General features: G+C 37.2%; 1 protein-coding gene across 1 annotated transcript in view; it reads right to left on the bottom strand.

The window, feature by feature from the left end:
- Positions 1-27,374, bottom strand: part of NOL10 (nucleolar protein 10) — a 53,860-nt gene extending 26,486 nt beyond the window's left edge. Inside the window, exons 1-13 of the mRNA XM_048298906.1 lie at positions 27,266-27,374; positions 26,781-26,826; positions 25,931-26,029; positions 25,053-25,130; positions 23,222-23,259; positions 19,727-19,863; positions 18,937-19,002; positions 16,726-16,786; positions 16,135-16,220; positions 15,696-15,774; positions 14,338-14,487; positions 11,941-12,007; positions 7,872-7,924 (exon numbers count right to left, since the gene is read on the bottom strand). Of these exons, the coding sequence (XP_048154863.1) occupies positions 7,872-7,924; positions 11,941-12,007; positions 14,338-14,487; positions 15,696-15,774; positions 16,135-16,220; positions 16,726-16,786; positions 18,937-19,002; positions 19,727-19,863; positions 23,222-23,259; positions 25,053-25,130; positions 25,931-26,029; positions 26,781-26,826; positions 27,266-27,331 (1,026 nt within the window). The 5' untranslated portion in view covers positions 27,332-27,374. The remainder of the gene's footprint in view (positions 1-7,871; positions 7,925-11,940; positions 12,008-14,337; positions 14,488-15,695; positions 15,775-16,134; positions 16,221-16,725; positions 16,787-18,936; positions 19,003-19,726; positions 19,864-23,221; positions 23,260-25,052; positions 25,131-25,930; positions 26,030-26,780; positions 26,827-27,265) is intronic.
- Positions 27,375-27,489: the final 115 nt, after the last annotated feature.

Here is a 27,489-nt window from a genome sequence, read left to right as displayed (position 1 = left end):
CACAAAGGGAAGGAAAAGCAACTACCTGTTGGGAATGTGCAGCTCCTCCAGAGAGATACTGAAGATAAGCTCAGAATAAACCAACTTCTTTGCAGAGGATAATGCTAAAGAAATTTTGTATAACTCAGGAAATAATCTTAAGTACAAAGTACCTTTCAAATAAATATTCAAAAGCTTCCACATATGTGATAGTTTTATTTACTTCTAAGGTTTTCTGTAATAGAAATCCTAGGTCTTCATAACTTTTACTATTTCTGCATAAAATAGTCATAACTCACAACACATGGTTCAATACTGAGTGCAGCGCAGAAGATGACAATACAATTAGCCTGTACTTTCAAGTGCAATGAAATAAAGACTTAGTTGAAATTACTACATGGACAAAAATATCACATGCTTTGTTTTCTGATCCAAAACCTAAAACACTCTAATTCTTTTTACATGCTGATAGACACGTAGCACAGTACAAAACTTCCTTTCAGCAATTACATATTTTCAGTATCTGTGACTGCTTCTCTCTTCACTGACTGAAGCTAGGCAACTGCATCTCTAAATTTTCAGAAATCAAGTGAAGAATCAATGGCCCAAAGGAAAGAACAAGTGCAAGTTAAGAAATAAAAAATATCTTTCAGATACTCAGGACTTAAAAAAGGGGAGCACACCCCCTCCTCAAAACCTGTTTCTTAAAACAAGAACTCAAGAACAGAAGGTCCATTGCTACCAACCGCTTGAGAAACAGTCACAACACTAAAAATATGTGATTCTTGTATCAATGGTCAGAGCAATCACCTGGTATAATTGCATACAACTTTTGCTTTTAAGAATTTTCTCCTGTGCTCTATGAAGGGTTTGATGTAAACTATAAGGAAGTATAACTTTACAGTCAGCATGCTGCTGTCTGCTCAAAAATACTGAAGAAGTGCTGCCTCGTACACCAACAGCCACAAACAGCTCTAAGCAGGGTTCATACACCTTCATAATCTACACATGATGTCAAACTACTACATCATCAGCACCAAAAAACATCTAAAACAAGTTTTACAGGAATATCCGAAATTTTTTCCTGATTATCACACATTGGTGTTTTCCTTCTACATACGTGTGACAAGTGGTAGCGTGTCTCTCAGCCAGCACATGGGAAATGGAGGATATCCTTTGTTGGGAATAAGCCCAGTGTGTTATTTTTCACTTTGAAAGTGTTTAGGTTAAAAGTAGGAAGCTCACATTTCTGCTTGTTAAGATAAACAACTTTTTTCCTATGCTTATAAATACTGTGAGATAGGTAATGCATCATTCACCAGGCACTTTTTTTTGTGTAAAGGATTAGACTGTTATGGATGGAAAATACAATTTTACAAGATTGATATATCAAAACTCAGTTTAAAGGCCAAAGATGCACTCCAGTATCTTTTTATTAATGGAAAGTTTCTTTTGACACTTGGCAGCCTCAAAGCTCAACTGTAATACACTACTTCATAACAACCCTTCTTTCCAGTCATTTCACAGTTCTCAAAATGAACAAACTAAGATTAAGACCAACATTTTCCATTCTATAACAACCATTTTATTTTACAATTTTTTTTTTCTCAGACTATGAAATGTTTTTCTACATTATATACTGTTTCAGGATAGAAAAAATCTCTTAGCACAAGCCAGTTTCATGGTTGCTTTCCACTTCACAAAAAACATGTTAGAGAAGGGCTATATTAAACAAGATGAATAACTGTCTTCTAAAACCCACAGCCTCATCATATGATCTTTAAGACAACATTTTAGGCAGCACTATGCAGAATGACCTAATACTGCTAATCAGAAGGCATGAAAACATTCTAAAAGAAATCAAAATCTTACTCTCTACTGCTAATCTGTTCTCTTAGTGTCAAAATGCCAGACACAAATATAAAAAGAATTGCATCATTTGATTCATAGCTTTTACCACAAAGAAGCCAAAAATCTGTACATAAGATCTCACTGTAACTCTAACAGCACCCACAAACTATTTGAATGACAGCTGACTATACAAAACACTGTCCCTAAAGGCATGAAGTACAAGGTGTGGACAGGTAGGTTTGTGTTCCCACCATATAAAGACCCAAGAGAGAAAAAAACCAATCAGTAGATCCCAAATGGATGAGAATGTAAGTCTTAGAGCCATAAAACTATAAACCATATATATAACCATATAGGTAAGTAACCAAGTAACTATAACCATAGAGGTAAGTGTGGAGAGTATAATACAGGAGAAACCTCCCACACCTTTTAAAGTGAAAAATCACAGACTATAAAGACAGGTATCTGATGCTCATAACATCTTGTATAGAACTGCTGAGAGCACTCTGTCACCAGACTGACAGAAAATACCTACCTATTTCAGATAAATGCTTTTTCTGTCAGTGAGTGAACTGAACACAACTCTGGTCAATTCAGCCATTTAGAAACAGCTCATCTGGATTCGTAAGATCAAAGCATGTTCATCCCTAATTTACATTCTAGAACTACTCCAAACAAATACCCAGAAAGAAATAAAGGGGATGAACTAAGGTATTAAAAAACTGCTTTCACTTGTTTTTCCTTCAGTACAAGGTCCCTCTACAGATGTTTCACCAAATACCCAGAGCATTAAATGAAAACATGTAAGCTAATAGGATTTGTTGCATTAATCAGTGATTATGTTATTTCAGGGTTAATGACTAAGGAAAAACTAGTTTTTCTAAGGTTTTCTAAAACTTTTTTTATCTAAATCCAAAGAACTTTTTTTTAAGGAGAAGCATTTTTGAGGAATATTCAAAACAAAAAGATGCTGATAAACAGTAATTAAACCAGGCTAGAGGAGTGACTAAAAAAAATTGAAAACAAAATTAGTTAAAGAATGTGTGAAAGGCAAGAAGTATCAGCAATGGTTGGTTTAGCTGAAAAGCCACCCAATTTTAAGAGGACAAAATTCACAATATTTCTAGCAATAAGGAGAGTCACATGTCCAAAGTAGGTATTGTATTAGAAACCAGAACCCTTATACTCCTGGAGAAACGGAATCATTGAGTAGGCAAGAAATACTTGCTCTTGAAATATTTCCAGTTTATAACTCCAACAGCCCTGAACTAGGAGAGTGCTAGGATATCAAATTATTTTCCAAAACTACCTGAAAAGAAGCCAGAGGTGCTCCAGGATTTATATTTTCTCAAAGAGCTTAATATCTTCACTACACCAAAAGTACATTGCTTCTAGCCTCAACAGGGAGTGTTCTGCCAAGACTGCAGGAAAATAAAAAAAAATCCAGAACACCGAATATTACACTCAATTAATTACAGTCTTAATTGCTCTCTTCTTTTAACACTCTAATGAATAGACCAAGTTTCAGTTTCAGTATGTATGTGTACCCAAAGTTTCAAGTCCAATAAATGAGACAGGACTGATTTGCAACATCTGTGCTAAGATCAGACCGGTTCGTGTAACCAGAAGTAAACACCGAGAGTAACATCTATGCCCCTTGTTCTCCGCCCAGAACACACAGGAGCTGACATGTAGGGGGTTTTCTGTACAACCTGCAAAGACAACGTTGTATGTCAGGGAACATGACGGCCTCAATTAAAGAGAATCTGACTCATCTTAGATCCCAGGCCAGTGGACCACCATGTGTCAGTGGAACTTCTGCCTCTCTTCACTTCTTTGGCCAGGACCTGGTTGCACTATCGACTCAACTTACGTTTCTGAGTCAGTAGTCTAAAAACTATCCCAAGGCACACACAACTTTCATTTCAACCTTCCCGAGGCACACATCAAAGTGATGTACCAGGAAGCCAGCTGGCAAGAAGCAAGTTCCAAATGTTTGCATAAACTGCAAGTTAGCTATTAAACGAGTGGCAAACAGCCCACTTCCAGTCAGAGGCACTTGCCCTCATTAAAGCCCAACAAAATAAAACAAAAACAAAGTCTCCAAGCTAAGCCACTCAAGATGTTACCTATGTAACACAAACATTTCATTTCAACGGTCAATTTGGTTTTTGCTCACTCTGCACTGTGTACTTATATAAGGTACCCTGCCATTTAAAAGCAAACCTGTCTGTCCTTTCTAGAAAAGCAAAAAATCACCTTGTATTTCCTCTACTTACAGCTTTGCACACAAAAGAAAAAACTGCAGTGATTTTTTACTTTTTTATAAGAAATGCAGTGTTCTCAGACATTCCCAGTCTCAACTGTCATACCTATCCTGATGAAACTTCTGCAGGAAAAGCTGATGCGTGCCATTTCATTTACAGGCAATATTATGATACACACTGTCAAATCTTTTATAATCCTGAAGTTCAAGAGACAGTAATTTTTTGGGTTTGAAATGGAAATTTAGCTTTGGCATTAACAATGGAGAGAACGGGCACACATACACAGATAATTCAGTCAGACATGAGCTCAGTCGGAGCACATTCCAAGCTGGCCGGACACAAGCCAGCTCCAGTTCAGCAGTCATGTAGCTGTGTTAGCACAGCACTGTGCCCACACTAATAAAACCTGCTGAGATGCTGGGTATGCTGGGTTGGGCACAGTCCTGCACTGTCTGGCCAACTCCAATCATGGACAGAGGATGCTGGGTCTGTCTGCACCCATCCATGAACATACACGCTCCTGCTCTGCGAGACTCCCACTGCTGTGAATTTTTTTTTCCCTACAAAGAGCACAGCACCATACATTTGGGATTTTAAGTATCCTCCTTGATCATAGCCATGGCAATTTCATATAGCTGCTCCAATGAGCATTTGAAACAAGAGAATAATTACTAGCACTACGGGCCAATGAGGGGCATGGGCAATTGAATGGATTTTATTTACATAACTGTCCTTTACAGTTAGTAGCATTTCCCCCAGGCATTTATTCTGTTACAGAATTCAGCAAGACTTGTAACTCAGTTCCTGTCAACATCTCAAAGGACACATTTCTAGTAGTATTCAAGTCTACCTTAAAGTAAACAAACAAAGAGAAAATTATGTTATTCATTATAAAAACTGTGAATCCTAGTTCTCAGAAAAAGACAGAAAATGAAACCATGAAAAGAGATCAGGTAATACAGTTCTTCAAAGTTTCGCTCCAAAGGCCCATGTAACTAAACTTCTTTGCCTGTGCGAGGAAATTAGTAAGTCTTCCAAGGATGAAAAAAAGCCATGTATTAATCATGTACTGACAGAGAAACCAAAGGACAGGTGTGCAACTCTGAGCTCAAATAACTAGCCTGGAAGATCAAGGAATAAAACTGTAACATGAATGTGTTAATAACATTACATTTTTCTTAATAAAAAATGCCCTGGAGCACTTTAAGGCTGACACAAGTCCTCCATTTTATATTTTCTTCATTTAAAAGGTAGATTAAAAAATAAACAAAACAGCCAACAAAAACAGATTTAGTGAGCTACATACTTGATTTTTAGGAAATGCAGTAAAACACCCTTCAATTATACAACACTGTCTGTGCCAGCCCCTTCAGTCTTGCTTGTAAAAAGGCAGACAGGGTAAAAAAGTCAGACCAGAGTGGGAGAATTCTGTCCCTATTTCAAAGTAACTTCTTCTTGCTACATTTAAATTTCCTATTGTCTAAAGTATTACATGTTTTGAAATGAACTACAGATTGTCAACTAAAAAAGTACTGACAGTATTTAAGGTATGTTAAACAGCCTTCAAACTCAAAGCCATTGACACAAACTGGAGAAGTTTAGCTTATTTGAAAAGCAAATTTAATCTGGGCAGTAGCCTTTGAAATAAATTTTAAATTTTCTTGTATACAACAATATTTCAAAAATAGAACTGATATTTGGATTTATGCTTTAACATTCATCATTTGGGTCCATTTGTATACTCATGTCACCATGAATGTAAAACCCATAAAAAGGTATCATCCAAACAAGTTTAGGCAGATTCAGGTACCACAAATCAGGGGATAGCGACAAAGGAAGATGGTTTAGGGCAAGATTTATGTTAATCTTCATTGGAATAGCCTGACTGCTGCAAAAATTCTAGATAGTATTAGTCAGAACTTAAGTTTGCAATATTCTCTCTAGGTATGATCTGAGATCTAATACAGAGTGCTTGTATTTCCTAACTAAAAATTACTTGTCTGACTTCAGAAACACGAATTCAGTACTCACAGGGCATTCAATGAGAGTGAGATTTTTGAGAGAGCAAAAAGTATTTTTCATTTTGATTTACAATATGTGCAAGAATACTCAAAGTAATACTAGCTTGAACAAGTTCTAACAAACCATCTCTGGTGACAATCAAGACAATGAAATAACTTTTTGGCTAAGTTGAATGTGCACCTCTAATGTACTACAGCTGTCAAGTTCATGTATCATGCACACCTGCACAAAAAATAATCTCAGTGCACAATTTTCAGACAGAAGCTGAACCTTACCTTTAGTGACAGAAGGAATGCTTTTTCCATCTGGATAACTTAAATTAACTAACTAGTACACTCCAGTTTTAAAAACTCATCAGATTTTGAAAATATGTGAGTTTTTCTTCCCTAATCCATTAATTAAAAAAGGCAATAGATAAAAAAAAGTGCTTGGAGAGCTACTCTCCCAACCTTATAAGGGACAAGGTAAATGGAAAGAAAGTGTTCACCTTCTAACTACAGCTAGTATTTTGCCATAAATAGAAAAGTATTTGTTGTCCCCCTTGTTACCCAAAGCATGGAAAGCGCCCATTAATAAAATGCGAGTTGGTTAGAGCCGAGTTACGGAAATAGGCAATTCACATCCGAAGAACATCCTTTATACAAATGTATAAAGTTTTTATACAATTCATGTATAAAATTCCACATCTCTTTAAATGCAAAAATCTAATAATGTAAGTAAATACATCAGACTACAGAATTGTTTAGAGGGGTATACTGTTGTGTTTAGACACACAAATACAACATGTATGTATTGTCTAATCCACAAAGAGAAAAAAACTTATAAATCTCCATCCTGAAATCAAGATCATACAGAGTGGACATGGCAGCAGGGGATGACCAGAAATGAACTGAAAAAAATTAAATTTAAGTTACTTTAAAATCAATTAGCTACATGAAGACTTTTTGGCTGATTTAAAAAATAGTTAAATATATATTATAGTTTGTCCAAGATGTGAATAAAATTAATTAAGAAGTGCACAAATTTTTAGAGTCTGGTCAGCTATTCTGCATGCAACATTTACATAGGTATCCCTACTATTTATCTTCTATCAGGACAAAAAAACCTCTAGAGAACGCACTGTAGAAACTAAACCAAGAGTGAAATGCAGGTGTAATTTTCTGTACCACTCCCTGACACCAGAAGGCTTGCTGCTAAGTCTCCCTAAAACAAATCTGAAGAGATAAAACATGAGCCTTTCAACTGGAAAGCTTACCCAGTGAAAAGCTGCAATTGCAGAAGGGCATTGAGCATAAGCTACAGTCAAGAGCCATATTTGAAGCCACACAATATCATTTCTTTGTCAGAACAGAGAAGAGTATTTACTGGTATGACTATGTCACTGTATACCACATATTAAAGACACGAATGAAATATTTCACAACAAAGCAAAGTTATTATCTTGAAACTTATAGTCCCTATTTAGGAATACTTTTTGATCAGCTATCAAAAAACCTGCTTTTTCCAGTAAAGCTCCACCTGAATTTTCTACCGCCACTAATCAGTTTTTAAACTGGCAGCAAAAGGCAAATTTTAAAAAAGGCTGTTTTTAAAGTAATTTAACATGTTACATTAATAAATTATAGTTAACCTAAATTTACTTTACTGTGACAACTCAGACAATGTAGACATGAATTTCAACTGAAATACCTGAATGGCACCAAACAATTGTGTCTTTAAAGAGCAATATCAGCAACAACTGGTATTACTTACTGGTATATAATAGATATTCATTTTAGGGGCTTCATTGGCAGTCATTAGCATTCCTAAAAAGAGATTTCCACATTTAAAAATATTGATCACAAGAGGGTAATACTATTTTTTTAAAAAAAAACCTCATAAAGTACATATATACACTAACCAAGACCTGTAATAAATTGTTGCATCAAATACCATGGAAAGAAAGGTCTGATACCAGCATAATTAACAAAGCCTAATTTCCTACATATTTATTCCCTTTTGTCCTCTATCTTAATGGTTCAGCACCACTTTAAGCAACATCAAGCCCTGATAAGTGCGGGCTGCCAATTTTCATAACAAATGTAAAAAGTTCATCCCTTAATACTGTTTAGAACAAATCCAGTTAGTACTGCAGTTAAAACTTACCTTGGATATAAAATAGCATTATTAATACATTGGTATTAATATTTATGGTTTTTTGTTTTATTTTTAAACACACACCTAAACAAAGCCATTAATCACAACATGGTTTACACCTTCATTCATATTTCATCTTGGGAAATCAACACAACAGCAGCTACTCAACCCAAAATGAGATATAGGATAGTGTGGCTTCAAAAGGAGTAATACTAGTGCTATTAGCCAACCAGGGAAAATGTAAAATTTGAAATATCTATTAATATACTGAAGAAACACCACAAAACCAATGTCTTGGGGTTTAAGTACTCTGAATATAAAAAAAATACTGTAGCAATACTAAAATCTGTGGAAAATCTCCTACTGCCACAAGATTTCATACAAGTTCAAAATGAAGAACACTTTCAATTTCCTTCTACATAAAAGAGTAATAAGAACATTTGCTATATACTTTTATGTTTACCTCAGTTTTGTCTTTCCAATGTAGCTGATCAACATGTAATACAAGAGACTGATTATGAAGAAGAAAAGTGCCATCAAATTAGATAACATTCTGATCTGAAAGAACTGTAACATATGCCACTGAGACTATGAATAATTGGGTCAATTACTACACACCCAGAGGGCAGAAATATAATTTACACCCAACTAGAGGAATGCAATTAAAATGGGTGGAGCAATCCTTCCTACCTAATCCTTTTATTATAAATACACAATGCAGCTGGACTTAAAATGTCAGAAAAAAGGGGCCTTGCTTTCCCAGCAAAGCAAGGTATTTGTGAAAGCTTAGTCAGCAAACTGGCTAAAAACTGTGCCTGGAAAGGTTTACAGGCAATTTAAGGAAAAAGCAAGGATTTATAGTATATACATGAACACACACACAGACACACACAGAGTACTCCAGCATAGTATATAGGTTACATGCTCGCCTAGCAGCACGCTCCAGAGACAAAGCATTTTTCCATTGGCTGAATATGAATCACTGGAAATAAAGACAGAAATTAATTCTGCAGGTGCTTCGAAGATGACAGTAAAGGAAAACCTCCTCTTTGAGAGTCTTCCACCAATAATTAAAGGAGGACAAAAACGGACTTCAGAACAGTACATGGGTGTATACTACAAGGGAAATAGAAGAATGAAAGTTAACAACTCTGAAAGGAGAAGTCTATTCCATGCATTTTTATTGCTTCAGCTTGTTAGTTTCAACCAATTTTTATGGGAAGAGAGACCACACCCTAACAAACTACATAACAGCCTAGTTTGATTACTGTAGAAGAGAAATAAATGAGAGCCTTTTTTCAGAAGTTTTAATAAGGCCCTCTTTGGAAAATGCTCTGCAATACAGTATCATAAATGTAAAAGAATGAAGATGGGAACATGAAGTGATAGTATGTGGGAGAAGCAGTTTTAGAAAATGCAAATTTTTAACTTTTAATTTTTTTTACAATAATTGAAACAAACGAGACACAAATTTCTATACACTGAAGATGCCGTCAAGTTTCATTTATATAATACAACTAAATCTCCTGTGTTTCCTGTGCCATGCATCTAGTGGTGCTCTGAGAATGCTGGGGCACCAGTAAGAGCACCGAGCCAAACCCATACTGATACTATATTTCCAACTTTCCACTGCAAGGCCATCTTACTGAAAATATTTACTTATTTTCAGATCTTCAGTCACGATTATTCTTTAAATTCTGAATGAGCATGAGGTGGTTCTAGGCATCTTAAATTCTGGTTCAACAATATTTATGACAAATCTGTGATGCACCACCTCTTACCTTAAATCTCTCAATTTCCACTGCAACATGTTCTAGCTTTTGCCCCACTGTCTCCATGTGACCATAAAATACAACCAGTTTTCTTCCCACAACAGTTCTTACCAAAACCATCAAGCTGTCCCCCTACAGACAATAAGAAAAGCAGAACTGACTTAAGCAGGAGATGTGGGACACAGAACTGGACTGCATAATCTAGATCTCAATCACAGACACATGAAAAGCTGTGTCAATAGCAAGATTAGAGAGATGTGTGCATTCAGTTCTTTGTGCTACAAGATTCATCCTGCAGAGTCTCATGAAAATCATTTCTGCAAAAGCACATGAGGCATGTCCACATACCACAAAGGCTACAGAGTGTCCACAGTTGAGTAATGCCCACCCTTGACATACTCAAACTTGACTTGACCTGAGCAACGTGATCCGACTTCAAAGATGGATCTAACTTCAAGTTGCCCCTGCTTTGAGCAGGAAATACACAACTCCCAGAGGTACCTTCCAACCTAAATTACACTACGATTCTACATTGTCAAAGAACTTTTTTCTGTTCCACTCCCTGTGGTGAGCTCTTCATTGGTGCTGTGTGGACGTTAATTTGCTGCAGGGTTCTCTTTTAGATGAAACCAACAAGCTCACAGGTGAAACGCAGGTGAAATGCTAAAGATGATTCACTCCAAGAACCTCTCTCTGTAGCCACCATGGACGAGGGCTTATCCACCTCCATGGTGCACAGTTCACCCTGTCACCATGCAGTAATTCTCATATACACCCATATGAACTCCTACATACAACCAGAGCACATGGCATGTACCCTGCTCCATAAGGTCAAAAATGCCCACCATCTTATCAGGGAAGAGTATTTAATTGCTCATCTTACCAAAAAAAAAAAAAAAAAAAAAAACCAACAAAAAAACCTCCAACACATTCTTAACTGAAGTTGGCAGAAAAGACAAAGATAAGTTTTAACTTGCTAGAAATCTCAAACTCACTTATCTACAATCTTAAATTTGAGCTGCTAGTGTGAATCAAAATCCAAGCTGCTCTGTCTTTACTGCTACCTTGCTCTAAAATTAGGATAATAGCAGAGTTTGCAACACAGGCATTGTCTGCTTCAAGACTTTTGCTCTGTGCCATCCTAGTGGCCCTAACTTACTTCATCTTTTTCAGTACTGCTTTCTAAAAAGGAAGTAGGTGTCACACTGTACTGAAGAACTACAGCAACTCACATTAAGCAAGAAAATTAAGTCCAGTTGCACTCTGAAATACAACCAAAGCACATATGCACATACAACCATCACTTTGCAAAATATTTTTACTCATAAATTAAGTCCTGGTTAGAAGTGACCCTCAGTTTTGATCTCTAAACATAATATTATGAGATGCAACAAATCTGAAAACAGTCACAAAAAACATGCAAATTTGTGCACATAGGAATCTACACTTAAAACCAAAGTATTAAATCTAAGGACCAGCACAATTTAAGTGCTGTATTTAAGTCCAGGAAAGATCAAATCTTTGTAAATACTTGAAAAAAAAATCTATAAACCTGCTGTAAAGAGATTTTTCCTACCTCTAGAAAGCAAGCTCTAACTCATCTTGGACTTAGTCAAGACAATAGGTCAAAATTCCTATTCTTATGAAATGAGTCACTTCAGATATTTGAAAGAGTAAAAGAGATCAATCACTCAATTAACAGCACAGCAGCTTCTAACTGCAAAGAGGCTCCAATGTAATACAGGTGCAGAGGAAACAAGGACACTAATTGACAAATAACCCTTTATTCCAAGCTCTGCCATAAGGAGGAAAGTAGACCTAAATTGTATCACCTAACCAGAAAAAAAGACCACAGCTTGCGTTAGCAAGCTTTTCTTTTTGAATTTAGCAAGATATGACTATATTTAACATACCTGAATTTGGATACAGGCAGACATCATTTATATCATGTTCTGGCTCCATTGAAGTAAATATCTTTCCCTGAAATTGTAGGAAGAAAATAAATCATATAGAACGCCAAAAAATATAATTAAATTCAGTAAATCTAAACATTAATAAATAGCTACTATAGAAACTAAGAAACATGATGGCATAAAGATGGAATAGCTTTTGCAGAACAATAAAATATCAAATCTCTGAACATAACACAAGGAACTCCATATTGTATTTTATCTCTGATTCAATCTCTTACAAGGAAGTGAAGCCTACTGGCTATTGAAGACACAGCAATGTACAGTGGCACCTCTAATTTCTCGGTTTACACTTCTATGTTGAAAATATATGTCAAATTTACTTTATTTTATGCAAAAGGGGGCCTGAGGTCTGTAAGTTCCTGGCACATCGCCAGTGTAACCCTCACTTTATTCAACTCTGAATGTGGTAGTTTTAAATCATTTTTACTTTGCAAAGTATGATTAGCTGAAAAAAATGGATTAGGAATGAAATTTGAATCTGGATCTTGGTTCTTCCACCCTGCTAATGTCGAAATGAAATTAAATATAGATCAGCATTTTATTTAGGTCTTGATATAGAATAAAAGTAGTAAGAGAATGCAGTGGTATCTAGCTTAGATCAGAACTGAAGTTATAAAGGTTACTTAAGAAAGAGGTAAAAGCAGGAAACAACATTCTCAAAATAATAAGAACTGGAACAGAGTCTGAAAAACCCAGACAAAATACAGGTGCTCTTATGAGCCAACACACAAGACAGCCAGTAGAGTCTCTAACAACTGGACCGCATAATCTGAAGCATGAGACTACATGCCTACACAGTTCTAAATGAGGGACAGGAACAAGGAAAATTTTGATCCTGTTCCCCTTTTTTTCTTTCCCTGCAGCAATCCCACCTACCTTTCTGGGCCCTTCCTTTCCCTCCCAGTTACCCCACCCACCTCTGGTCTCTCCCTGATGATTAAGAAGAGGCCTCCTCCACCCCGGCCTCAGCAGACAAAAGCCCGGTGCTCCCCACCCCAAGGCACGTCTCAGCATGGGGCTATTCTGGTATCAAAGCCATATGCTCTCCACCCGCAGTCTGCCTCTGCACTTGGTTCCTAGCCAGAGATAGTCAGGAACCAGCATTTGGGAGAGGAGGAGCCAGCTGGAACATACTCTAGGAAAGAGTCCAAAGCTATCTTTGCCTTCCAGCAGTGAGAAACCCTCCCTTTTCCCACCAGAGGCCACCTGACAAACCTTACAGTGCTTCATTCTCAAGGAGGGAAATATACACACCTAGGAAAAATGGCGAGAGGCCACTGCAGATGTTTTAAATAATAACCAATAATTTATTTGCTCTTTCAAACAATAAAAATTAACTGCAGAGGAGCATACAAAAAACTACTTGTGATCACAGTAAAAATAAAAGGCTGTTGAAAGCTCATGAAGCAGCACGACAATACTGAACTGACTGCCTGAAATAACTAGAAAAAAGCCTCTGCTACAACCTCTTTATGTTTCACTATAAAGTTAGAAAAGCATAGATGGAGCATGTTTTTTAGAAGGAACACAATTGACTAGACAGTCCCTCAAACTAAACCAAGTTACAATAGTATTACTATGAATCTACGGGGTAACATATTTTGTTACCCCGTAGATTCATAGCAAGCTTCACTGACAGAAAGATAAGAAAGAGGACAGCATGATATAATGAAAAGAAGTCCTATGAAAATTAGAGATTTCAATTTCACTTAGAAGTGCAAAAGGTATGCATAAAGACATTGGCCATTGCAACATAATCCACTAATACAGTGTAAGACACATTGTTACTGCCTCTACGAACAGTATCTGCTTCAGTATCCAAATACCTTCCTGAGAAAATAAGCAGCACCTGATTTTAGTAGGTCCTTAACTAACTGATCTACCTTTGAAATTAACCCTACTTTGAGCAGGGAATTGGAATGAACATGTTTTCTCTGGTGAAAAAGGTAACTGGATGTATTCAAGAACACTGTGAGAAATGCACAAACCAAGGCAACGGCTAAGATACTACTTTTTATGTTTAAATCCTCCTCCTGAAAGAAGCCTCTTGGCCAGACATGTTCAAACAGCTAGAAAACCCCTAAGACTGTATCTTTATACCTGACAGCCTACTGAATAACTTCCCAGATTCTGATTTAGCCAGACAGGACAAAATGCTATGTAAATTAAGAGACATTAAAACCTCAGCTTCCTACACTGAATTTCAGCTTAATTAATCAAGCTGCACAAAAAAATACCCAAAACAACAAAACAAACAAAAAAAAAACCTAGAAAAACCCCCAACCCAAATAAAGTAAAAATTTAAAAATCCAAATGCAGCAACATAAAACAACTTACTGTATCTTTGTTCCACATTTTTATTATTCGAGAATCCGCAGAGATAATTAAATCCAACTGATGCTGAAACTGAATTGATTTAATAGGCAGGCCATAGTGGTGATCTTTGACTATTAATGGATTACTAGACCGGAGATCATATAATAGAACCTTGAAGAATAAGAGGCAGATTCAATTTATAACATTGTAAGATCATGAAGAAGTCATGCCCATCAGATCTTCACTAAATATTTAGCTAAACTTGAGATTTTACTTAAATACATAGGTAGGATTTACATAAAATAAATAATTTTAAATTCTGAAAACAACCTATTAGGTGAGCCCAGTTTATTCTAGCCATGTATTTTAACATCAGCATGCTTCCATCTAGAAAAATTAAAAAATTTAAGATCTAACCATCTTTCTAAAGACTTTTAAATTACTATTAAAAAAATGAACCTTTTTTTTTTTATTTCAATACTCTTAGTATTTCATAATTAGTAACATTTCACTTTCAGATTCTTGTGTTGTTCTTACACAATTTAAATTTTCAGACTCCCTTCCAGATTCAGTGAATGCAACATTCCCTCAATGAAACACCCCAGGGTGTAAGTTTTGTGTTAAGGAAAGTAGAGCGTACAGGCCCTATCTTCCAGAAACCTGTATTTTTATCTCCAAAATTTCCTATGGAACTTGAGAAAGACCTTAAATCTTTCATATGTAAAGTGCAAATACCCAGAATTTTTGGGAAAAATAATATTCTCAGTTTATTTAATCAGAAACACAGTCTACAATAAAATTTGTCTGACTTGTACACTAGCACAGCAAGTACAATTCTCACACACATATCCGCTCTTGAAGAAGCTACAGTTTTCTAAACCCATGAAAATACTGATAAAGGCAGGAAACAGTCCCCACACTTCCCTTTACAAATATGATGGCAACAATAAATGAATTAAAATGATTTTTCATATTACGGTAAGACAGTAAAAATAACAGTTAAAAGACAATAATTTCTGGGTTTTTTAATCACCAAGATAAGGGAGAGCACATATGCTGCATTGAAATGGTACTGATAGTCCCAAAAATTAGCAACTTCCCCCACACACTTGACTCAAGTCTTAAGAAAACTGCAAATCTGAAGTTATATAGTTATGAAGTCATGATGATTTTAAGTGGTACCTACAGAATTCTGAAGAGCACAAGCATTTGACAAAATTAAATTGCAGTTTGACTATTACTACTCTATACATGTAGTTTATGGTCTTATAACTACTTGCAGTAATAGAGATATAGTGCACTCAATGTATGATAGGCTGGGATTGGGAATTGCAAGAGCAGGATCTCCTAAGAACTATGATAGATGAAGTCAAATATACCTGCCCAGTAGATGTTCCAACAGCCATATTCAAAGCTCCATCAAATTTCAGTGCTGAAATGGATGGTAAACCTTCTATCCTGCCAAGCACAATGCTTATAGTTAGGCATTCTTTCAATAAAGTCTGCAAATAATTTTTTTAATGTTAAAAATAACTACATTATTATTGTAAAATAATTTACAGGCATCACTCAGAAATACTACTTCAAAAAGCTGTGCTGTTTACATTCAGAACTTTTATTTGTATAGAAAAATAGCCACTGCTATTCAGATCAATGTCTAAGAGAACTCCTTTATGATTAAGAAAATCCTTTATTCACACTAGCAATGACAAGAGAAGAGAACAGGCAGGTCATTTTAAAGCAAAATGAGATTTATTTCTAAAAGCAAAACTTCTGAAAAGTTCAGAACGACACACTTTACTCACAGCCTTTACTCACTCTGTGTCTGCTGTCACACTGCTTAGTGCACAGTCCAACAGCCCAACTCGATTTCTAGTTCTAGGGTCCCAGCATTCCACTTTACCCTAAACAATTTAGAAAATATGGTTCAAGCTTATGTAGCAGATGCCTGGTATTCTGAAAATGTTTAAATAAAATTATGAATTATCTAATCTAATTAATAATTACCAAAATTTCCTAGGTTGACATGAGTTGTTTTAATAATGACATACAGGCTGCACACATTTCATTTCTAGTTTCTTTCATGGAATCTGAATCAAAACCACTAATTTTCTTAAGATTAATAGGGTACACATGCCAGGTAATTTCTACAGATGGCTACACTGCAGAACAAGAGAACATTATTTTCGCTCCCATCTGCAAAATCTCAAGTACTCAGCAACCAAGTAATTCAGGTATTTTATCTGCACTACGCTCTAAAAAGTCATCTGTAACGTATCTATATCTAACATAACAAATGAGACCAATTTAATTAATTATGTTCATGATTTCTTCTTATCCTCCTGCAAATTAATATAAAAATGAAGCAAACACTACTGCCACTTTTATAAAAGGAAGGAAAACATTTACCTCAGCTGTTCCCATAGCAAACAAGAAGTGTACAGGATTTATGTCACAGACATTACTCTCTCTACAACAGAAAAAGGAGCAAGTTTAGTGACCTCAGAACAATTTAACACATGAACAACTAATAAGATTTCTGTAATCATGTACACTATTGCTCAGCCTGGAAAAGCAAAAGTTGGAGGGAGGGACAGGTGGCCATATAACAACAGCTTCCCATACTTAAGGGAGCTTACTAACAGTTTGGAGCCAGAGACAGTGTTGATTACTTGAAACAGGTAAGGTTCCAACTGGATGTAAGTGTGGTCACCGGTGCACATAAACTACAAGGGACAGAGAGTCTTCAGTAAGACACGTTCCTAGAACCACAAGAACCACTTTATGCTAAGGTGACCAAAAAGACTTCTCCCAGGATGCTTGTTCTGTTATGTTAATCTATCCCAGTTTGAATTCCCTGGTTGGCTGTCAGCCTCTACCCCTCATCACTCCCCCAGAGTTCCCCATTGGTCCCTGTTCCCTAGTCCCACCTTTTCCCCCCACTCCCAGAGAAAACTGTGAGTTTCGGGATCACGTTCACATTTGCCTCTGCAACCTTCAGCAGTGTAGCAGCAATAAATGCTCCTGCTGGAACGCACACAAATGCCCTTCTCGACTCTTTGCTACCGACTGTAACACTGAACCCACCCGTGCTTCTGAGGGTGCACGCGGGACCCCATGGAGCCGAGCAGGGACAGTGTTATGTAAGGATAATATTTTTATGCTATAAGGATAATTAAGCACTGGAATGTGTTAGTGATAGAGGCAGGGAAATTTCCATCTTTGGAGTTTTCAAGACCCCCCTGAGAAAATTCATCTGAATTCATATAACCATGCCCTGAGCAGGAGCCTGGGCTCTGAGGTTCTCTCCAGCCTGAACAATCCTGTGTTCTTCTGCCCGTATCCACCACCTACCACCAAGCCCTGCCATATCACTCTGCTCCACTGTATTCTTAAACAACTCAACAGGACATGAAGAAATGGCCTCAAGGTGTGCTAGGGGAGGTTCAGATTGCATACCAGGAAAAATTTCTTCACTGGAGGGGTTGCCAAGGATTGGAATAGGCTGCTCAGGGAAGTGGTTCAATCACCATCCCTGGAGGTATTTAAAAGACATGTAGATGTGGCATTTGGGGACATGGTCTAGTGGTGGACTTGGCAGTCCTCGGTTAATAGTTGGGCTTGATGATCTTAGAGGTCTTTTCCAACCTAAATGATTTTCTGATTCTAATTATGTCAAAAGATCTTTCTGATGACTTATGTTCTAAAGCTTACATCTCCAACATGTTCTTGTGTGACCAATGGTCTCCCTTCTCCCACCCAAGTATCCTGTTTCTCAATAGGGCACCCAAGAGCCCTGTATTTCAACAACAATTCTTCCAAAGTACAAATATTTCTGTCTACACCACTTATCCCAGCACTTTCCAACTACTTCCATTCAAAGGCCTCTACCTCTAATTCTGTAACTCCTCCAACTCCCTTGCGTCAAAACCTTCTCAGAACTAAAGTCTCATCTCTCTAATCCACATTCTACACTACACCCTTACCTCTCCCATTCTAGGATTTCCCCTTTTTTTCCTCCTTTTGCTTGTTTTTTTATTTTGCCTTCCCAAATACTCCTTCATCCATTAAGCTATCCTGCCCAGTGCACACCAGCTGTTGCCCACCAACAAGCCACTCTATTTAGTGAAGTCTGTTCTTCTAATCTGCCTCTCCCCACATGAAAAAAGCTCAGTTCCTACTTTGGTAGGCTTTTCAAAAGAATCAGACACATGCTGGAGATATAAGAATTCTCTTTGGGCTACTTCAAGAGCAGAAGGACAAAGACATGTCTGGGAAAGTACATACCCTGTGGGTAGATCTCTATATGATGGCTAAATTGAGTAATAATGGCAAAGTTTTAATGAAATGCTCTTATGATCAAGTTATATAATACCTATTTAGTCCACATTAAGCAATTTTAAAACATCCACAAAAGAAAATTCAATTAAACATAAAAACTAGAACAAAAAAAATTTACAGAACATAAAATGAAATGAGACTCAGACTCAGCATATGTTCCTTTTCAACTCTGCAAAGCATTTGGGCAGCATTCAGAGACAGTACTGGTGCTGAGTGTGCTTGGAGTCTGCTTCCACCTGGTGGAAGGAAGACAGAGGTCATGCATCACACATAACTTACGAAGCTTCAGTTTGCAGGGAGTTCAGAAATCTTCCTTGTTCCAGATTTAGCCTGTACACTTCAGAACTACAAAAGAAAAACCCAAAATTACTTGTCTTACAAATACTGAAAAACACTGCTGTAAGTTCAGGGGCATTGTAAAGATTCTTATTCACAGCCTAATTTTGCCAAATATACAATTTTCAGAATTCATAATCTACAAGACAAACCTATACTTCAGTGTTCAAAATACAGAGAAAAATGTGCATGTTCACCACTTATTTATTATACTTCAATATCCTGCCAATTACTATTTTTACAGGGAAAAGATACATTAACTCTTTTCTCAAGATCTTTTAATTTCCTGTGATCTAAGTTACATCTTGAATTTCTACTTATTTTGCTTGAAACCCTAGCATCTAATTTTATTTTTACTGTGTCTTTTCAGAGACCCAATTATGTGATTTAACATACACTTTACAGCAATGAAACACCAAGCAGGACAGGAAAAGTTATTTGATTTTCCTTACTTAAATGCTAAACACTTTTTAAAGCAGTACACTGACCTGCAGTTTTTAATACACATTTGCAAATACATGATGTACATGGTTTAAGAATCGAAAAAAAAAAAAGGTTTAAAAACAGCATGGGAAACTGAATTAATTTTAATCTTCCCATATTTTCCACTCTTCCCAGTCTCCATTATTAATTTGGAAGAAATTGCCACTTCTTCCACTTTTTAACTTTTCTAGTATTTGAATGTTTATTTTATTCTTGGAAAACATGGTTAACAAAAATGAAACAAAAATACCTTGCTCCTACGAAATACAGGTCACATGATGGATAGTGGTAAGAGAAATCTCTACCAAATTTTGGTATTCTTGTCCTGTAGTAATGGCCATGTTGTGAATGAAACTCCACAAATCTGCCACACTGCAAGAAGACAATCTGAAAATAAAATAGAAAGCACTGAAACATACAGAAACAGACAAGGATCTCCCCAACTTGTCTTACAATGCAAACTTAATTATTTTTTTTCAGACTCACAGAGGCTTATCACAACTTATTCAAACAATTTCTACTAAAATGACAGGATCAACTATTGCTTCATCATTCTCACTAGCCACAGCGAAGAGTCTGCAATCAGAAGCAGCACAGTTATCTTGTGTTCTGCTGCACTAAAACTAACATCTCTACTTACTTCAAGACACTACAGGTACAAAAGTACAAAGCCATGCAGACACCAGTATGTCCATATGTACTAAGCACATGAACTACACATCCTGATGCACGGCAGTGTTCCAATAAATGACACCAATGATCTTTCTGCATTTTTGTTCTTTGCCAACTAAATAAGAACATTGTTTCTTTCTGAAACTTAGACAAACATCTCAGTCCTGGAAAAACATACATGGAGGCATTACTAGAGAACTCAATCTATCTCAGTAAATAAAATAGGCCAGGACCTGCTGTTACACTTCTGATGGCAGATTAACATGGCACACACCCACAGGAAGGGATTCTTCCTGCTCCAGACACATTTTCACCCATATCACCTGTTGCACTCATGCTGTGCCTCAAACCATGGCCAGGAACTGTGCAATGGAGGAAGAGCTGGCCTGGCCCAAACTCATGCCATGAATGATAATCACAGCCAAACTCTGAGCCTCATCCCTATTTAGCTTAGATTAGAAAAGTGTTAGTTTAGTTTAGCCTGTGTAGTATATGCATTTTCTAAAAATGAAGGTCTACAATTTTCTACTGCTGAATTACACTTCTAGCAATGCAAATAAGGATGAGAAACTCAGGGAAGGTGAGGTACAAAAGTTACTTTAAATCTGTCACCTTTATTTATAAATCTGTATATTCTTCCCTTAAGAGACATGGAGAAAATACTGACCTGGGCTGGCACTTCATGCTCATTTATCCTTAAGTCCTTGTGTGCTTTTTCTGGTATCAGAAAACCCAGTGTTCCAACTTTTAATCATGGACTTACTGCTCTTGGTCCAAGACTAAGCAGAGTATCATCTCAGAATTCTAACTACAACTTCATACAACGTTACAGATACAGTTGCACAGCTAATGTTACACAGTGATGTTGTTCATATACATCCCACTTTATTCTTTGTGTGCCTAAGGCCTTTTTGCTTTTACCTGGAGGCTTTAAACAAGCAAAGTTCTTTAGTTATCTGTTTGAAACAATGCCCAAACAAAATCTTTTCTCTATTGTCATTACAGAAGAAGAAATGTCTGCATTTTCATGCAGTACAGAAGACACATAAACTATAAGAACACAAAATTAAACCATATTTAATTTAAACATATCAGTATCACATATTCTTAGTTCACTACCAGTAAGTCATCAAAACTTGTTACAAGGAAGACAGAAGATGCAGTTTACTTTCAATTAGAAAAGTGAATTTTCTTCTCACTCGCTCTGCCTCCAAAAAGACTTTAGGAAGTTTTTTACAGCTGCCAAAAGCATCCAAATATTCTCCTAATAATTGTCCTACCACTAATAATTTTCTATTTAAATACAAATTTCTACAATATTGGACTTGAATATATATTCTTGTTCTCTTTCATTAATAGTGGATATAGCTCACCGTAAATTGTGTTTGTCTTTTTTCTTTTTAAATAAATTTTGGTCACCAGCAGAAAACTACAACCTGAGGGTAGCAAAAGCATTGGCACCAGTGTGTGGCAAAAATACTATGTGGAAATATAGGTATTCTGGCAAAAGGCTTTGGGGAAAAAAGAGATCACTCTCTCCCAAGTGTAAAACTTAGTCCAAGGCTAAGACTTTTAAGTCCAACACTTAGAAAAGCACAGAAATGTAACTGGCCTTATCGGTACCAAACTGTATGAAAGAAAACAGGTGCTCTCACTGTGAAAATGCAGGTAAGCCTCAAAGCAACCTTACAGGGATGGCAGGAACAGACCTGGAGAGACACTATTTTCCCTGGCAATGAAAGGATGCTGAGAGCATCAAGAGGGCTACCAAGACTGACAAGGAACAGAATACGGGGAGTACAAAAAAATCCCTCTTTGCAGTAGCAACAGTAAAAATTTAAGATTTTCCTGGGCAGGTCTGACAGGAACTAAAAATTCTTTATGACAAGGTAGCACAGCACTGCAGTAATTTATTCAGTACATTTGTGGAACCACCACACTGCAGATTTTGACAGAACCGTTAAAGCATTAAAATGATATCTTAAGGTCCCATTCCAATCAATACTTCTACGATTCTAAGAATTTCAAGTGTAATTTCTCAAGTGTCATTCCCTCTTTCTAACATGTCTTTCTAACAACACTGAAGTTTAGTTTCCTAATGATTTATTAAGTTTTAGTAAAATAAAACTGAAAACATAAAGATTGTATGAAGCTGAAAAAGTAGGGCTTCAGTCTGAAATACAGTACCCATTTCAGCTGAAAACACACATGCCTTTCTGTTCATAATCAGTCAGAAACATATCTGGGACACAGCATGTTCCTCAGACTCCCAAATAACTATTTGGTATATACAGCCAGAAACATTTTCCCACAGACAGACAAGTGGGAAGCTACTTGGTCATTGGAAGTATTGGTCATTATCTTCTGTTACTTGAATTCATGCACTTCCTTGGAAATCTCACAGGAAAAATGGAAAAAAGCTACAAGGCTAGATGATCACACCTCTGATCAAATAGCAGTATTTATTAAAACAAACCTTTACCTGAAATGGTAAGGTCTCTTCACAGAAAAGAAAGTGTAAAATAAACACTCTGAAGGTGATTCCTTCAGGTACAGCACTTAATTTAAAAATAAATAAAATTAAAAAAAAGACGTTACTTCTCTCCACAATTTTTGCCTCACTCATATGCTTATAATCATCATGTCTACAACAACACAGACAAATCAGGTTGTTAACTTAACCCATAGTTATCCCACCTTCCAAAAACATCCCACCTTCCAAAAACAGTCTATGTGTGCATCACTTGTCACAAGGGATTGTGACTAAATGTTAGCCCAGAAAGAATAGTTAATTCCATTTTTCGCATTATTTTGCTTGCCAGATAGATCACTATTTGAAGTTTTTCTCTCCAACAGACAAAAGACTTTAAAAGTGGTAAAGCAAATTATAATACAAAGACACAAAGAAAACAAACAAAAGGTACAAAAAATGTTTATCCTGTTTACTGATTTTAAAAAAACATTTTTGTTCCAAAACTTGTGTTGATTGACTGCCCTTACTATATATGAAAATGCATTTTAATATACATACTGAACAATTTTTTCATTTATACACTGAAAACATTAAACATACCTTTGAGTAATCATCTGATAAAATCTCAAACGTAACCACTAGAGGAGAGAGCAAGAGAATTTTGAGTCAACTAAGCAAGCAAACTTATTTGCAAACATTGGCATAATCCTGAAAACATTTACACTCATGCTAATCTTTAGTCATGTAAGTGCTCCCCACAGGTGCCAATGCATAATGCAGGCATTAATCTTTAGCAGGATCTCTAATTATATAACTTCATTTGCAAAATAGTTAAGTATTCTAAAGCTTTAGAAACATAAGAAGCATCCTGTAATCTTTTTATTGTTCTTGTATACTTGACACGTTCCTCAACACAACACTCAGCCATGTATTTTATTGGTTTGGGAAGGTCTAATCAAATGGTTTTCAGTGTGTGTGTGGTCCATAGAGCTTTGCTAATCCATCAAAGATGATAAAAAATTACATGAGTTTGGGCATATATGCATAAACTTGCACATGCAGTCCTTCCAAGGGGTCAGCACTTCCACAAAAGAAGTTCTAAGGCTCAAAAAAATCAAAAATGTGAAAGCTACTACTCACACTCAACACTAACATATTGAACTTTGCCTAGTTTTAAATGAGGTGAGTTGGGAACATTAGGGAGTAGCTGCTTCAGCTACATTGGCTCTATTTAAATGAGATAACTCATTTAAAGTTACCTGAAGTGACTCTATGCTATACTTCAAATTAAACATACTTCTGCAGTGTACTAAGATGCCAGTTCAAAAAAATTTACTTTAAGCTCTAATTACCAGCAAGCATTTATGATTACAATGACTTCTACTCTTTCAAAAAGGGTTTCTGTCTTGCCATACCTTCCTCTCCCCAGCCTCTCTGAAACCCTGCCTAACAGTGCTCCTTCACCCTACATGACTCCTTGTTGTCCTGAGGCAGAGAGCAAAGAAACACCCCCATGCTCTTATTACAGTTTTTATTTTTCACATCACTTTCACATACATCACAGTTAGACCATTTCAATTCTTCTGTAATGAATATGCTCATCTTCTCATTGCTTTGGTCACCCCTGTAGCCCAGCTTTCAGTCATCAGTCTTCTAATATCCCAGTCTTCAAATAAAAAAAAACCAAAATAACAACCCTCCCACCTACCTCAAAAAAACCCTAAACAAACAAAATAACTCCATAATTCCTCAAATTTAAGCACCCTAAAAGCTCAGAGCTGTGGCAGCTCCTCCCCTGCACTGCCAGCCAATTCTCCCTTTCCCATTGCCTAGATGGTTCCTTGTTCTCACCATAGTTGTTTTCCCACCAAACCAGTAGCTAACAAGGTGTAATTAGGGCCTGGGCCGTGCTACCATCTACCCCTAAGTACCTTGTTCCCAGAAAACAAACAGAAAACCAAACCAGCAAACAAACAAACCAACACCCCCTCAGGAAATTCTCTTTACCCTCTAACTCAACTACTGGGCTTGGGCTCCAGAGAGAAAACAGAGCAACCACAGTGCATTCTCCTACTTTACTGTTTCACAGAACAGGTAAGAAGGGAGATCTTGCCACCACCCAGCCATTGTACCTTTGTCACATTCACCAAACAGAACACAGATTTCAGCCACATTCATCCTCTGACCACCACCCTTTCTGACTCAACGTAAATGTTACATCCCTCACACCATTCCAAGCAAGAAAAGAACTTTAAAAGTGGAATAAAAGGGGAAAATACAGAGATGAAGACTAGATGGTTTTACTCCAGATTCTTGTGTTCCCCTGAAACACATTTTGTCCCCTCAGCACAGGCAGCAGAATTTTTGCTTGAGTCCAATCTGAACTATATATGAAAGACATCTTGTACAAACAGGCATAGCTTATACTAACCTTCGGAATCTAAGCATCTTTCAAATTTCTGGGATAACTGATAGGTATCAAAACAGCGGACCCTGGGCTTGTAGGTTCCTGAAAGAATAATTCGATGTTTACTTACATAAAAAAGTTAAACAAAAAGATAACACAAAAGCATTTTTTTAAAGTATAATGTTTTACATATACAGGCTTTACTATGTTTCTACTATAAGTCTTCTGACCCATGACTGGAAAAACACGCCTCTTAGTAAGACAACCTTACAGCCTGGTTTCTGTAAGCACCCTACTTGTACACAGGTTCTCCTAATTACCACATACATCATACAGAATTTAATAACACCTTCCAGTAAACCAGTAAAATTTTAGCCAGTAAATCTGAAAGACCAAGGCTGCTCATGCTACTAACACCTACTAAAGTATTCATGTTTGGATCCCATTTTGACAGTTACAAAATGCAGCATTAGCCTCCATCCTATAAAACAATACTCAAAACAATGATGTTCAGAAGTTCTTTAAAGTAAATTTACATACATGCAATAAAAGTAATTCAGAACTTAGTAATTAACTGTATTATAGACGGATTTGTTTTATTAGTTTTTTATTTGTATTATAAACCCTGATGGCAGGGGCATTGGACTAGATGATCTTCAAAGGTGCCTTACAACCCAAAGCATTCTATGATTCTAAGAATGTCTGTATTCTAAACAGAAGTGTTCCACAGCACCACTACCAAGAAAGCCATTCCATCACATCTTAAGAGTAAGCTTCGAGGATTATGTTCAGTGCTATGGTTAAAAATTAACTCTTAGCAATTCTACCTGAATACTAGGTCACTCTGCACTCAAGATTTTCTAGGACTTTTGGCCTCTGTTAGAGAGACTTTGTTAACTCACCAACTGCCATAATATACTGTCCATCTCTTGATACCTTAATCTTTGTGCTAACTGTGGGCATTTCAAAGTCTTGAATAAGTTCAATTCTTCTACGGATATCTGTAAAGAAAAAAAAAAATTGTAGAGTTAGCACAATTCTATCAGTCCAAAAAGCTGTAATGGTTTCCTAAGGAAGCATATTGAGTTAATTTGGTATAGGCAATATCTTTTAAAGATATTTTAAGTATAACTAACACATTATAAGCAAATTAACACAGCCTGCTAACCCTGAGAAGCAGGCTACCTCTGTGCAAGATAAATTAGTAGTCCAAGGTAACTATGTAACAAACTATTATATAATGTAGTAGGAAATACTCATGGCACACTTATACAATTAAGGTAATATACAATACCTCGTATAAGGTATTCCATCCTCCATTACCTCTATGCATTTTCTCTTGGTTAAGTTTCTTGTATAACACTTCCTATGTTTCCAAATAGCCATTTTTACTCTGTGCAACAAGTTTAGGCTGAAATGATGTGGTCCTGCTCTCTAAGATTAGCACAGCATCACAGAGTAGTTTATAGTCTGACTAACGTAAGGGACAACATGGAATTCATTCATCATGTTTCTGCTACAATACACAACCCAAATATTTAACGTCTGAAATTTAAAACACCACTGGTAATATTCTGTTCACGTGAAGCTATACAGGAAGTTGAAATAACTACCTGTAGTTTAATTCTGTAGTTTTAAAAGTATGACCTAGGGATAACTAGTATCAGTCAGTGAGGAGTCTCCTCTGGACCTGCATGCTGTGTATGTGGAGCAGCTGAGTATTGCTGAGCACCCTGTGAGGGGAAAACTCACCCACATCTTTCTTCTGTAAAGCTCTTTTCTTCCTGTCAGAGAGCCACTGCAAGCAAAGGTATACATCAGTCTTGAGCTCATTATTCGTACAGGAACCCGAGAATCACCTAAAGTTTATCCAAGCATTTCAAGTATAAGACATTTAGGCCGCTAACTCTTTTTTTGTTCCTTGATTATGTTACAATTTCCATTCCATTGATAAGTTTAACCATTCCACACCAAGAAAACTTACAAGACCGTGTTGCTTACGGGTTCGTGGACTAGCACGCCTACAGTCAGAGGTTCACGCATTCAAACTGCATATCTAGTTTAAGGAACACCTAGAGCTGTTTCGCGGTACCCAACACAAGCGCACATGGACCGGGGCAGCTCAGCCAGGCCGGGCCGGGGCTCGGCTCCAGCGTCGGCACCGCGCGGGTCCAGCTCCGCCGCGGGACCCGGGCCGGGCCGAGCCGGGCCGGGCACATTCCCCGCGCCGCCCTCACCTCCGGGAGGCTCCTGCCGGCGCTCAGGCTGTAGATCTTCACCTCGTTGAGGCTGGAGACCTGCATGGCCGCGGCTGCGCCCGCCTCTTCCCGGGCAGAGGGGAAGCGGAAGGCGAGGCGCTTCCGTCAGCTCGGCCGCGCCCGGCGGCGTCCGTGGCCCGGGGGGGCGGGCGGCCCGGGGCCGCGGCTCTGCTCCTGCCTCACACGGGGGAGAACGGGGGAAG

This window comes from Corvus hawaiiensis, chromosome 3 (genome assembly GCF_020740725.1).
Source record: "Corvus hawaiiensis isolate bCorHaw1 chromosome 3, bCorHaw1.pri.cur, whole genome shotgun sequence".
In the NCBI taxonomy this organism is placed as follows: Eukaryota; Metazoa; Chordata; class Aves; order Passeriformes; family Corvidae; genus Corvus; species Corvus hawaiiensis.
The sequence above is the reverse complement of the archived record's forward strand: the minus strand, read 5'-3'. Positions and strand labels throughout refer to the sequence as shown.